The 14,680-nt window shown below is 44.8% G+C and overlaps 1 protein-coding gene across 1 annotated transcript; it reads left to right on the forward strand.

Moving 5' to 3' along the window:
* Positions 1-574: 574 nt before the first annotated feature.
* On the forward strand, positions 575-9,738 carry SPATA2 (spermatogenesis associated 2). Its single transcript, XM_076351993.1, has 3 exons — positions 575-764; positions 3,718-4,143; positions 5,919-9,738. The coding sequence occupies exons 2-3, from the start codon at positions 3,826-3,828 to the stop codon at positions 7,170-7,172; spliced, it is 1,572 nt and encodes a 523-aa protein (XP_076208108.1). The 5' UTR covers positions 575-764; positions 3,718-3,825; the 3' UTR covers positions 7,173-9,738.
* Positions 9,739-14,680: the final 4,942 nt, after the last annotated feature.

The following is a 14,680-nucleotide window of genomic DNA, read 5'->3' on the forward strand; positions in this document are numbered from 1 at the left end:
GCGTTTTGCTCCCGCGCACTTCAGCAGGCAGCGGCGCCTTCCCGGCTCCGGGGCTGAGGCCAGCCCCGCGCCCCCGGCCCGGGCCCCGGCCCCGCCGGTGCGCGGCTGCCAGCAGCCCGCATCGCGCAGGAGCCACCCGCATTTCGCACCGGCCCAACGCACGGCGACACCGCCGCGCTCCCAGGTAGAACCGCCGAAGCCCCGCGGGCTACCGGCAGCCCAGCGCAGGGACGAGGGGCGAGCGGGGCCCCGGGCGCTGCCCGCCCCGGCTGCCCTCGCCCCGGGCCGACCCCGGCGGTCGTGGCCTCCGCCTCCTCCCCTCCGGCCCGATCGGCCTCCGCCTCCCCCGCAGCCCGGCAGGCCCCGGGGCTCCCCGGCCCGGCGGGGGTCCCTCGGCCGGGCGGGGCCCTGGGGAGGTCGCGCCGCCCCCTCGCACCCCGCCCCGCTGACGTCACGCGGCGGAAGTGCTCTCAACGGCAGGAGGCGGTGCCACGCCCCCCGCCATCCACTTCCGGGGCGCCGCTGTCAGCCGCCCCCTCCCGCTGGCCGCCGGCAGCCCCCGGGCCGGTGTCGGGAGGCCGAGCCGTGAGGGCGGGCGCGCCCCGCCGCTGGCCAGCCGGCAGCCCCTCCGGGGGGGTGGCCTCTACTGGGACGTCGCGGGAGCGTGTGGGAGGCCGAGGGGTCCGCATCCGGGTCACCGGGCGCTTCCGGCTGAGCGGCGGCGGGTCCCGGGCGGCAGGCGCGGCCCGGCGCGGAGCGGAGCGGTGAGGGACGGGGACGGGCCCGGCCCGCGGGGTGGGGGGCTCTGCCCGCCCGGGCCGCGGGCCCTCGGCGCAGCGCTGGCTGCTGAGGGGAGGGGGCGGCGGGGCGGGCTGCGGCGGGGCGGCGGGCGCTGCGCCCCTTTACCGGCGAGAGGCTGGAGGAAGCCCCTGTGGGGCCGGCCGGGTGCTCGGCGGTCAGCGAGCGCCGGGGAGGCGAAGGCGGCGTCCCGGGGCCGCGTCCGCGGCTCCTCGCACCGGCCGGCCCCGTCCCGCTCTCCCGGCCGGGCCGGGCGCCTCTGCAACAAGTGTCTCCGTGAGAACCAGGGAGCGGAACGGCTTCAAGCGGGTGTTAATTTGTGTGTCGTTCCCTCCTTCTCCCGTGTTTTACGGTCTGAAATTCCTCAGCGGTGCGGCGTGCTCTTCTGCTGTTAAGCAGCCTTTGTGCTCGGGTTAGTTTTCTTTTCAAGCGCTTGGTGAAAGCCTGGCATTTCTGGTCTCCTTGGGTTGGGAGAAGGCTGTGCCTGCCCTGTGTTTCTCCCCTGTTGCTGTAAAGGTTTTTGCGTGACTGTGCCCCGCCAAGCAAGCAGCCCAGGGCAGGCAGAGTGGTTGGTTCCCTCAGCTGAGGTCTTGACCCAGGAGATGGATAGAAACGTTTTCTTGTCTCACCGGCAGAAGCTAGACTCGGATCAGAACTTACTAGTCACACATCTCCATGAAATCTTGAGGTTTTCAGTCAATAATTTGCAGCAGAACGGCCTTGTTACCTTATCTGGTCTGTCAGCCAGTGTTTCTTAAAACTATATTTATCTGCGCCTGCTCACATGTTGAGGTTTTTATCGAGCCTCGTAACCATGGTTGTTAGCTGTTCGGAGCCTGCCTGGCGCTGGGTGGGCTGCCTGGGACGGGGATGTTTTGCTGCTGGAAGCTCTGCGTGTGGAGGAGCAGCTCTGCGAAGGCTTGCTGGCATGTTTGGTTTGTCGTGTTTTGCCTTTCAGCTGTGTGAACTCTGGCTTGTGTACAAACCACAAGTCAAAATCGGAGCTGGCAGTGCCTTTGAGTGTCACAGTCCGTAGGGCCTTGATGAAGGACTTTCATTTGGAGACTTTCCTAATCCTGACGTCTCGTACGTGTAACCAAGCGCTTTTGTCTAGTAGTTATTAACAGTGGAGGTGGAAGAACTGTAACACTTAAGCCAGCTCCTTGTCAGCATAGGATCATTCCTTGTCCTGGAGGTGTATTACTGATGTGCCAGACAAAGATCTTTCTCTGAAATTCTCTCATGGAGCTCTTCTTGCTAAGGAACAGACATTCTGTTGTCTTTGTCCACAGACTTCATCTTGCACAACTTAAGGAGGAAAGATCTGGGGAGAGAAGAGTTTGCTCCTGTCCCTTATGCTCAGATGTTAATTTAGAACTCCACTTTTCCTGTGATTCACAGCTTGTCTCTTGACATCAGTGCAATTTCTGGTTGTGGAAAGACCCAGAGCAGTGTGCCTTTGGGCAGGAATTGAACTGCTAGTTAACTTTTCCCACATGGTGTTGTCATTAAGTGCAGCCTTTCATCAAGTAATATTAACTGCTAGGCTGTTGATTGTTTGTTTGTTTTCCTGGCCTCTTGGTTGTTGGTTTGTGGTCCCCCCCATGTATTTTGTGTTATGGCTCCTTTCATTCAGTTAATTTTGCTCTTAACAGTGATTTTCGTTTTGACAGGAGCATGTGGGGGCATTGATCAGTATTCTAGCAGCTGCAATTAATATTGGGTGGCAAGTCTTTTCTAAAGTGCCATTTCAGGCTGACTATAACCGAAACAGTGCCTTGATTTCCCCCACCTCCTCTCCCTTTGGTTCACAGTTGGGAAGTCTGTAAGGGCTAGATTGCGTTTTCATTTAAAAAACAGCTTGTGGTCTGCTTTTTGATCACAAGTTCCTCGGGCAGTCGAGATGGAGTCCATTGGCCTGTGAATTACCTTGGTTTTGGTTAAAGTAGCATTAGGAAGGTTCTTTTGTCACCAGCTTTTTCTGTGTAGTATGTCAGCTCAGTGAAGTGAAAATGTAGATCGGTATATATATAAAAGCAGCTATCCCCGCAAACAAAAATGTACATGATGTAAAAACAGAATGATTTTGCTCTGTTCTAATAAAGCTGCTAAAAATGGCAGGTGTAGCTTTTTGCTGAAAGGATTACAATCTTCTTTGCAGCTGCCAGCATTCAGCTGCAACTTTGGCTGTACTTTGCACAGCTTTCAGGGGAATCTGTTCTCTGTAGGATGGCTGCAGAGCTCTCCCAGTGCAGTGATGGCCTGGTGTGCCGTCAGGTGGAACGTGAGCGGCAGTCAAAAGCCTAGAAAATGTTAGAAATAGAAAGGCAAAGTTAATTAATCTGCTCAGTCTATGGGCAGTCCTGCGCCACTAGAGAAAAAAAAAAAGTAGACGCTTTCCCAAGTTGAGCAAAATGAAACTTCTTTGTGGGATTTTTTAAATCTTTATATCACTGCGCAGGGCAAAAAAAACAACAACAGTGACTGATTAAAATAATGTTTGTGTAAGTTGTTTGAATTGAAAGGGCAAAATAAAATGGAGAGACCCTAAAAACTCATGCTTCTCCTTTCAGTTTTTTGCTGTGAGTTACTTTTGCCTTGGTTCCCTAAGCCAAGGAACCCTCAGTCTGGGCTTGAGCCTACACCAGCTTTATTGTATCAAACTCTCAGTGCCTTGCTTGATGTAGGTTTGTTGTGCTGTTTTAGGCGGATAACTGGAAGAGGAGTAGAGAATGACAGTGAAAAGCAGGACAACAGCATTTCTGTAGACTCTTGCGCTTTTTCAGAAACCTAAAGAGGCTGTTCTGGGAGCTGCTGCTCTGTGAACCATTTTATATCCTGTGAAGCAGATAGATGCTGTGGACATCTGGGATTTATGCAACTGTGATGACTTGTCTTTGTTTTCAATTTTTATTCCAGAAGAGTTGCCATTACTGAAGATTCTTAATGCCAGATAATCAACCTACTGCCAAATAACCATGAAAGAGACAAGGTAGCTGCCCAAGTGTGAGATAAAAACTGATTTCAATGGATACAAAATATAAAGACGATTTATTTCGGAAGTATGTACAGTTCCATGAGTGCAAACTGAATGCCTCTGACAACAAGCAGCGTCCTATTAATGATGAGTATTTGCGAGTGGCAGCGGCAGCCTTACTTTGCCTTCCCAAAATTGATCCCTTTTATAGATTCCGGTTGATAAAATTTTACGAGATGGCTGAAAACTCACTGAGATCTGTGAAATCCTCAAGTTTACATTCTCTCCATAATGCATTCAGCATGCTCGAGACAGTTGGAATTAATCTCTTTCTTTACCCCTGGAAAAAGGAGTTCAAAAATATTAAGGTAAGACGTTTTATGTGTGGCAATAGTGAGAACATGATTTGTTTTTCTTTCTTTTAACACATTTCATGCATTTTCTTTAAAGACTTCTTTTTTTTCCCACCTATTAGCATGATGTATATATTTGTCTATATACAGCTGGTAAACAGAAGCCATAGGAAAATTTCTATGTAAAATAAGTGAAGTTTGTGCTGGTGAGAGTATCCCGAGAGCAGAAGTACAAGTACTGTGCATTTATAACGTAACCATAAAATAGAGGAAGAGCTTATTTAAGGTTTTTGTTCAGCCTACCCTGCTACAGTGTCTTAACTTCTACTTGGAGATGCTTTCACTAGGGTGAGCGGTCAAGTTGTGTTTAAGCTCACTCAAAGTTTGATTTTTGTCTTGCAACAGCTATTAATGGAGCACAAGTGCTAACAACCAATGCATGTGTTCAAGTGGATGCTTTGCTGAGGTTCCCACAAGTTATATGATAATGGTAAAGGAACTTCTCTGAAAGAATTGTTTCCAGAATATCTTTTATCTGCTTGTCAATTCTCAATTCATGAAGTTTTGATTTTAACGTACTTTCAAATTATTTACCTACACCAGGATCTCAGAGGGAAAAGTAGGAACTTGTATATTGCTCAGCTTGGGTGCTGGAAGTCAGACGGCGAGTTTTCTGCTGTTGATTTTTCTATTTTGCCTTTTACCTGTTCTTATATGCTTATTCAAAACTGCTGCAGCATTTCAGTAATGAATGCTGGAGGTGACTTACGAGAACAGTTTTGAGACTTGAAAGCTGGATAAAAACGCTACTGGTATAGGTGTCTAAAGTCATTTGCAGGTTATGTGCACTAGTGATGGGTATTTTTGCTTGTTTTTCTTAAAAAGACACTATTTAGCAGAGAATTTGAACATGATTAGAACATTTGAGAGTTCTCTGTTTCCCCAAGGGGAAACTACCTTTCTTCAAAATCTCTCCATAAATCTTCATCATCATGCTTAAGTACTGGCCTTTGAAATGTCGGCTGATCCATCAAGGATATCTCTGGATGCACTGCCGATATTGACTTTGGTTGTGCACTGTGGACCCAGCACCTGTTCTATACAAAGATGTGATGGGCAGTCCACTCTTGCCTGCAATCCAAAACAGTTTGAACTGGGTTAAACACATACCTCAGGTATGCCAGAAGCTAAGGATATTTCAACTCGCACAAACTCGTATCTTTGTTTTTGGGGCTTTTTTTAGTGGAAGTTCTTGACCTAATATAAAATGAAATAAAACAGACATTTGAACTTGCATTGTAACAGTACACAAAAAAGTGCGCACCTCAAGTATATTTAAAGCTGAATTGAAGAGGACTTTGGTAGTCCTGCAGTAATTCCGAGTTCCTGTTATCTCTAGCTAGCCCCTGTCCAGGGGCAATACATGAAATCTCTGCCTTTTAACCGCTCATGGTAGACTTGCTTGTAAATGCAAACGTGTCTGGTACACCTAAAAGTTAATGTCAGTGTATAGCATAGTGATTTAAATCAACAGGGAGGACATTATGCTAATCAGGATTTCAATTTGAATGAAAACTCTCCTACTTTGAATTTGCCTCATGCGGAATTTCCATCTGCTGAACAGGAGGGATGCAGAAATGGAGTTCATCTTGCCACGGCAGTTGCATGTGTTCGCTGTCGTTATTATTCTATTTAATTATATAGTATCTGTCACTGAATTATCTCAACATCTAGTCCACCACTGAATTTGTAACCTAGTTTTCCTTTTATTCCCCCCCCACCCCCCTTAGACCTACACTGGACCCTTTGTTTATTATGTAAAGTCTGCTCTAACTGAAGATGATGTAAGGCAGATTTTGAACTACATGGGCTATGTCCAAGAACTGGGAACAATGTATAAGCTCAAAGAGCAGGTTGATGCCATTCAAGTGAAAATGGTTTCATTTGAACTCTTTTTGGCCAAAGTGGAATGTGAGCAGCTTCTTGAAATTCACTTGCAAGTGAAGGATAAAGGTTATTCAGAGATTGATGTCATAAATGAACGAAAAAATAGCAATGAAGATGTTAGAGGCTGCTCAGAAGCCATGAAACGGCGTGCAGAGTGCAAAGAAAACTTAAACACTTCCATGGCACGAATGGTGCTCCAGAAATCAGCGAGTGAACGGGCCTCTAAAGATTATTTCAAGCCAAAGGTGAGCAAGCCTTCTAAATCAGTGGACACATACGATAATTATTGGGAAAGTAAGAAACCACCTTTGATGAGCTCACTGAGTCTCAGGAAAGAACCAATTTTAGTTGATGCGGAAGATGACATTAAAGATGAAATTATCCGTCCGTCACCCTCTCTTCTGACAATGTCGAGCTCCCCACACGGGTGTTCAGATGAATTCTTGCCAACTTCATCTCATCACAATGGCATGCTAAGAACAAATGTCCCTTACAGCTCCTATTTTTCCGCTCAAGAGGACTTAGATTTATATACTGATCCCGATTCTAGAAGTATGTTAAATTTTAAAAGACAAGAAGCTATTAAGCCTGATGTATGGCTGTTAAAAAATGATGCCAACCCTGTTTACCACAAACGTACCCACCTAGCCAAAGAGACAGCTTCCCTCAAGTGCCAAAACTGTGGCGTACCTTGTGGCACTTCTGTTTGCCAAAAGTGTGACAATCTGTTCAACTCTAGGCAGGAATACCCAGCAATGAAACAGAGCACCTATTCGATCAAACCACTTCCAAATGATGGCTTGTCTCCTGCGTCTGCTTTAAGGGAGAAATCTCAGTACACATCACAGACTCAGAGTCAAGAGAGAGCTGCTCAATTCAGTTCAAAATCCAAACCTTCAGGCACCTCGCGCTGCGGCTTTTGTAACCGATCTGGAGCTGCAAACACTTGCACGTTTTGCTCAAAAGTTTCATGTGACACTTGCCTCAATGCTTACTATTACGATCCCTGCTGTAGAAAAAGCGAGCTTCACCGATTCATGCCTAACAATCAGTTAAACTATAAATCGTCCCAGCTGTCCCATGTAGTTTATAGATAGACTTGATCAGTCTGTTTTGGAGGGGAAGGAAAGGGGGAGGGGAAAGGGCTATCCTAACTAATGTACTTACTCCACTGATAAGAAAATACACTGACCTCTTACAAAAATGACATGTCCAAATATTTGGAATCATGGTTCAGTGATCAGGTGCCAGTTCTTGATTTTTGTGGCTTCACAGATGCTGCAGATACATTAGATTTCATGCTGCTATAATTTAGGTAACTCCTAAATGATCATTACTTTTCAATTTAAATGGGGGAGAAGAGCACATTTTTCCTTAAAACTTGGCAGCTGTTGCATTTTAGAAAAGTGACATCGCACCTTTCTGTTACATTGCAGTCATCTCCTTGCCCAAATAAAACCATGCAAGGCTTGAAAATAAAATCTAAAAGTGAAGATTCTCATTTTCTATGAGTGAAGAAGCTACTGCCGGTTTTTGATAAAGTATGACTTTAAAATGTGCAAGAAATATGTGAATGGCTCGTTTTGCCAACAAGGACTATTTTTTGAAGCGTGTCTGCATTTCTCAATCTCCAAAATGCAAACACCACAGCATCTCTTCCTTTCGTCTTTATGTTTCTTCCTTCTCCCCTTATCTCCCGGTTGTTTATCTCAAGTTTATATAATCTGAATCTGGACAATATGTGCTTTATTTTCTGGTGTTGCCAATATCATCCTACTGGTTTTTACTGTATGGTATTTTAAAAAGGTGAACCTGTGTTCATGTCACTTAAATTATGCCTAGAGTGTTGTCCTTCCAGATGAGTACTAATTTTCTTTACTTTCTGTTGCACATGTATTAAGTACTGTTCTTTGTACTGTAAATAGGTAATTTGGAAACAGTTTATTTTTAATAAATATTTAATATGTTGAGTTCTTAAAAGTGGTAAAATCATTATAACTATGAAGTCTCTCTGGGTTATTTGTTCAGGTGACTTTTTGTTTTTCCTTGTACTGTATTTCATAGCTTATTATAGTCACTGTGGCAGACTGATGTTCTTGGCTCTGATCAATTTTTGGTTTTTAATCTGACATTTTTTTCCCTCTGATAAGGCTACCACTAGTCTAAGTGGAGACTTGTCTAAGAATTGCAGGATTTTGGTTTTCAGTGCACGCTTTTCCTTTGTCGATATGGAAATTGTAAGTATAAATGTTATGCTTGCTTCCAAATTCACTGCAAAGTCTGTAGTGTAGTCCAGCAAGTAAAGCACTGGCCTGGTTAAAAATCAGAGCTCATTTGTGACTCCTGTTAAAGTAAACCCATCAGTTATGGATGTGAATCAGATAATAATATTTATCTGTATTACTGTAGCACATAGGAACCCTAGCTGAGACCCAGGACTCTGTTGTGCTAGGCTCTGTACAGTTTGACCCCCGAACAACACCTGATTATGAATAGGCTTTAGTTTTTTATTAAAAGGAAACCCACAAGAATCCTTCTAACTTCCTTATTCCAACTGGCTAGTTAGAACAAAGTGTCAGGCAACCTAATCTGATGTGCAGAATTAAATGTGTTTAAAATATCTGTAAAGAACTCTAGCTGAGATGTAAACTGTGTAGTCCACTTTGCACTAAAATTATTCACTTAGGGTTTTTTTTAAACACTGTTAGAGTCTAGGCTTCTAAACTTAAATGTCCATTGATCCCTGTGTGACAGAAACATGCATGAATGATTGTTTGTCTTACATTTTTTGGGTGGGGGGAGGGCTTGAGGTAGGTAGAGGGGGAAACTATATAGGCTAACATTGTAAAATAGCTAAAATAATTTTAGCCATAAATGGGTGTCAGAAGTATTATGGAAATAAGATGAAACCCGAGTCTTACAGAGGGCTGAGAACAGTAAGTTACTGTACAGTTTGCACTGAGAAACAAAGTGAATGGCGTCTGTTTAGCAATCAGGGAAATTTCTGAATCAAGTGACTGCAATTGAACATAATGTTATAGGCAAGTATTGCCTTGCTGACCCTGAAGGTTGAGGTGAATATTGTTTAGGTGAATGATTTTAAGGTTTTCAAAATCTTGTATGTTTTTTTTATAAATATATATATATATATAAATACAACACAAATGTAGATACATTATGTATATAGTGAAGAATTTAAAAACAATTTTACTATTAAAATACAGTCTAAGGGTGGTTTTCATTTCGGTGGTTATTTTGTTTTTGTTTATCTTCTGAAGTGTCATGCCTGTTTGGCTGCTATACGGTGTATCTTCTAGTTCACTAGTTCAATTTCCATATGGCTACTCACACTACAGTGAATAACTAAAACTGTGATGCCACGTAATTTTTACGGTGAACATAGCAGGGACTGTACTTGCTTTGAAAAAGAAAAGTCCTGTTGTATATATGTCATGGAATACTGTAGTACAAAACTGTGTTGAATTGAAGTGATACCATGCTCTATTTTTGTGTATCTTACTGTATGAGGTTGCTGTGATTGATACAGTAAAATATATGCTAATTTAAAATGCAGGTGTTTTGCATCTGATTTGTTTAATTTATGTTTTGAAGGAATTTAAAAATAAAGAGGCCTTTAAGAAAAGGCTTAACTCTTTTCTTAAAGTTGAGTGCATGTATCTGTCTGTTTCACAACTGCGTTTTGCATGCAGAAATGAGTTGGTGCACAAAGGTAATCTTGGGGGCAAAATGGGCAAGCGTGTATGTATGGTGAGCCTCAGCTTTGTGAAATTGGATGTACTGCCTGCAGAATACAGAGCTTTTTAAAAATGTTTATTTTCAAGTCTTAGCAGCATGACTCAGTTTGTTCCATAAGAGCATGTAAGCCAATATGTCAGCAATCTGCAGCAGACAGACTAACGTGGGGTAGAGAGCAGGCTTCATGTGCGACGTGAAGCTAACCTACATTGATTTCCAGCCCTGACTCTTTGATGTCATATGCACTTTTTCTAACTAGCTTCCTGATGTAAGCTGCATCTCGCAGAAGATGTGTGATACTACTGATGTACTTTTTGGCACTTGAGTTAGGCCTTCTGGCTCCTTCTTCATCCTGCTAGCTCTGGAGCAGGATAATTTCTCAAGTTCCAAACTAGATTATTTTTTTCATTTGTTCTTTGTGTTAAAGCATGTCAGGTGAATGCTTAAATGCCCAAAGTGCCGTTTCTACAGGTCCTCTAATCTTACGATCTATTGAGTTTATGGGAAGTATCAGGGATGATTATAAAAATCAGGCTCAAGGTAACTAAAATATTCTTGCAGGAAACCTTATCTTACACCGCTATGCTTGTCGTGCTGATGTATTTCTGATGCATATAAAACAAGACTTTATGCTGTCTTACCATCTGACATTTCTGATTACAGACCTATATGTGTGTCTGATGCGTCTTTTGCTCTCAACAGAAGTTTAAAGGTTCAATACACTGTCAAGTAGTTTAGATTTGGCAGTTTGAACCGACAGCTCTTTAAATTTATTTTTTCTGGAAGATGACTGTGGATTACAAGTATTTAGTACGTGTTGCTGATTATGCTGCAGAATCTTTTTAGGGGAAAAGATTCACCTTTCCAGTATTTGTTTAGAAACAGGAGCTAATCTGAGTATTGTGATAATTGATATGTTGCCAGAGTGACTGAGAGAAAAGCAGGAGGTGACTGCAAGTTAAGGTAACAGGTTGATGTACCTGTTTTGGCTCTAATTTAGCTACTTCTCTGAAATCAGTGGGTTAGGCCTTTTAGCATGGCCATTACTGTGGTATCTAAGCAGCAGCTGAGTGGGACTACAAATGTTCCTGACTGTTACTTGTGAAGGATGTTCCATACTTCCTTCTAAAAATCATGGGATGCGGTCGTGTTTGTCTAAAGATTGTAAGTATGTAAATGTCTTAGAGCTCTTGTATAAAATTAAGTAAAGTTGGACATTGCAGTTACTTTTAATTACCTTTTTTCTACAGTTGATCATATTCCCTTAGAAAATATTTTCTATAACTTGTCTTGCCAGTCTGAAAATGTAGGGGCAGGGAATAAGTAAGTAGCTTTCAGTTTTTGTACTCCTACACCCCTGCTGTGAAAAACAAACTCCGAGGGCAACCTTTTGCATTGAGCCACCATATGAAAATGAACAGACAGTACATCAGATCTTCTTACGCAGTGCCTAGAGGAAGGCAAAAGGTTAAAGTATGTGCTATGGCAGCAGCTCTTTTAACTCTCAAATCCTGCAGGCATGCCACATAATTGAAGCTCTTCCATCTGAGGAGAGGTGTAGGAGAGCCAGAGAGCAGCTGCTTTGTTTGACAGGCTTGCTGTACAGATTTCAATGTGCTAATGTGTGGAAAGCAAGGCTGTTCCTTACAGCACTGAAAGCTCTCTGCATTGGAAATGTCTTAGCGTATTTTATACTGTGTAATGGGTCCTTGGTTCAGACCCGAATCTAGAGCCCTGCGACAAGGTAACCTGTGCAGCGCTAGAGGTGGACGGTGTGCTGATGGGCAGCTGCCTGCAGCCAGACTCTGTGCTGATGTCAGGAAAGGTGATTGTAATACCAGGCTGTCCATGTAGAGCTGTGGGGATAATTGACCTGCAACCAGGAAGTTACGGCACATAGCAGTGCCCAAAGTGGAGCAATCCTTTTAATTCCTTCTTATTCCCCTCCTGCGCTGCTTTTGCTGCTTTCGCAGTGTGAGACAGGCTACGGGGGCTCTGGCATTGCTATGAGTTGTTGCTTTCTTGGGAACGGCTGCTTTGCTGCCCTGACCTCTGCAAAAGAAAGGATGTCATCTCCGTAGGAGTCCCTGCAAGCAGGGGAGACACTGCCTTGCTCAGGGACAGCGGGGTGCTGCCAGTTGGTTTCTGCCATTTTGTAAGGCAGAGTTGCTCCAAGCTTTTTTCAAATGCAGGCAAAATGCTTCCCCCATCTGGGCCATGCTGCCACAGATGCCTTCCCAGAGAGCTGGGTTTGCTGTTTCCTTACCCTGAGGAACAGCAGGGTCAGAGGCTATGATTACTGCTGGTCCACCACTACAATCAGCCGCCCCTACTCCCGATCCTCTCTCAGCTAGCAGCAGCGGGTCTGGCTTTCCGCTGTGGTAGCAGAGGCAAAGAGGCTATGGAAATCTTCCTGACACCCAGCAGCTTCCTATGTTGCCTGTGCTTAAAGCCAGGCATGGACTTCCACTGAACTTGGAAAGGCTTTGTGCAGAAAAGAGGTGGGCAGGTGGAAATGTTCCAGATAAAATTGAAACAACCTGCTCCGATTTTTTTTTTTTTTTTTTTTTTTTTCCTTAGCATCAAGAAGAAATTTCTCTTCCAGCATTCAGGATCTGGAAGGCACTCAAGTCATGTTGCAGGGAACTTCAGATGAGGTTAGAGATTGTTTTAATTACTGTTATTTCTTCTTGGTGGGATCCTTTCTTAGTGCTGCAGATCCTGAGTGTAAGTGGTGATCATCCCAGTACTTCTGTTCAGGCTGGGCTCTGTGATAGCAGTTCCTGCTTTGAGATGAGGATGTGAAATACCTTCTGACTTGGGTAATACCACCCATTTGTTTTTATTCTCTTATACTGGGCTTTTAGTTAATTCTGCATTGTGCAGTTCACTGCATTGAAGACAATGTCAAAGCTCCAGGTAGCTTTAAGTAGTGCAGGATCAGACCTGCAGTGTGTGGCTGACAACTTGCATGTGGCAGCTGCTTCTGCTGTTGTGGGTGTGGGGCTGTCATGCTTCCTGCTTTAGAAATCATTCTCATGATAGTCATACTGTTCTGAGATTTTTCATCATCAACCTGCTTTAAAAAAAGAAAAAGAAAAATCAACCCACAACTGCTCATCAACTCCTTAGTGAAAAATGTTGCTTTCCCCCAGAGTAAGTAAAATCTGGTTTTGTAGCTTTGCGTGCAGCATGCTTTAATTTAACTGCCTTACCTGAATTTTCCACGGACCAGCTTTCTAAAGCATGGCCAGTACTGGTGAACTGTCTTCACCTAAGCAGTGATCTCTGCACGTCTCTCCGTCGCTGCACATGTGTAAACTCTGCTCTGCACTTTACCTTCCAGTTAGGCAAGACTGAGCTTCTGTAGTGACCCAGTTGTGGATCCTTGCCAGTGGCATGTGTAAACCCCAAACCCTAGTAAATGAACATCATCAGTAAATGAACATAAATGAACATCATTTGAACATCAAAATAGATGCTACCAACCAGCAAGTCTAAAAAGGAACAGCCTGTTTACATGTCTTAGGGCACTTATGTTAACTAGTATATTCATGGTGAACCTTCCCACAGGGCAGCTCTGTGATGGAGAGGAGGGGCCTCTTCCTCTCCTGTGTGGTCTGCTGTGTGTGTCCCTTGCACCACCAGGAGCGGGGTGTGTGTGTGTGTGTGTGGTCCCACAGTGGGGCGGCAGAAGCTGGTAGAAGCTCACGGACTAACAACAAGAATCTGTGTGGTCCCTTAAAGGGTACAGAGGATCCCTGTTAGACACCCACATGAGCACAGGATCTTCTGAAGAGCTGAGTCCTGGCATGAAGATTCCCTCTGTGTTCCTAGGTGGAGCATGGCTGGGTGGGAATGCTGAACGCAACCCCTGGAGAGAGCTGTGTAACTGTTCCTTGGCAGTTCCTGACAGTAGAAGCCAGCAGACACCTGACAGCACTTTGCCGGCTTGGTCGGGATGTGTAGGCGGGGTTGTCTAACTCTGAAGTGATGGGGTTTTTCTTTGGCTAGGTTCTTTGGACGTATTCCCCATTACAGCCAAGCATGCAGCGGAGCTTGTAATTACTCACATGGAGAGGGTTGTGTTGTGACCCCAAAGGGATGGTGGAGGCCACTGATGGCTCTCTCCGTGCCTGGCAGCACCAGTGCTTGGGTGTGCCCAAGGCAGAGGGTGGCTGTACGGATTTACTGGTCGCAGCTAGCACCGTTTGACTCAGTGGCAGAAGCAGAAGGGGACAAGGATGCCATCTGCCACATCACCTGTTCAAAACCTGTTTCCTCAGACTGTATTGTTGGGGTTAGCCATAAGCCTTTCTGTCCAGAGGGGTCAGCTCAGCAGCGCTGTGAAACTCTTCTCCAGGAACTCAGTTTCCCTTGGGAAGAGCTGGTGGAGGTGGCTCATTTATCAGTTCTGGGATGTGCACTGAGGGGAGAATGCCATTTCCATCTCTTTTTGCTTTATGCTTGGTTCCTGGCCCCAAAAATGCAAACCTGTTCTAGAATCTTTTCGCACAGTATTAAATGAGAAAATGTATTCTTATAGCTGTAACAGGCCTGTTTTATAAGCTGGCTTTGGGCCACCTCAGCAGAAATCAGTGGGCTGTATGCATATGTTCTGCTTCTCCTTTTTAGGGGAGAGTGGGGAGAGGGGCTTTATTCCCCACGCTCCGCCTCTCACTCTGGGAGAAGTAAAGCCCCTCTTAGGGCAGCTACTGTTACATCTTTTGCTATGATTCAATTCTCTTATTCTCCAGACCTTAATGACAGAAGTTTCTCTGAGAGGTATTCCTAATGTCAGGAAGGGGAATGAGCATGCGTGTGCATTTTCTACTCTGCTTTGCTGCAA

Source organism: Aptenodytes patagonicus, chromosome 14, assembly GCF_965638725.1.
Source record: "Aptenodytes patagonicus chromosome 14, bAptPat1.pri.cur, whole genome shotgun sequence".
Taxonomy (NCBI): domain Eukaryota; kingdom Metazoa; phylum Chordata; class Aves; order Sphenisciformes; family Spheniscidae; genus Aptenodytes; species Aptenodytes patagonicus.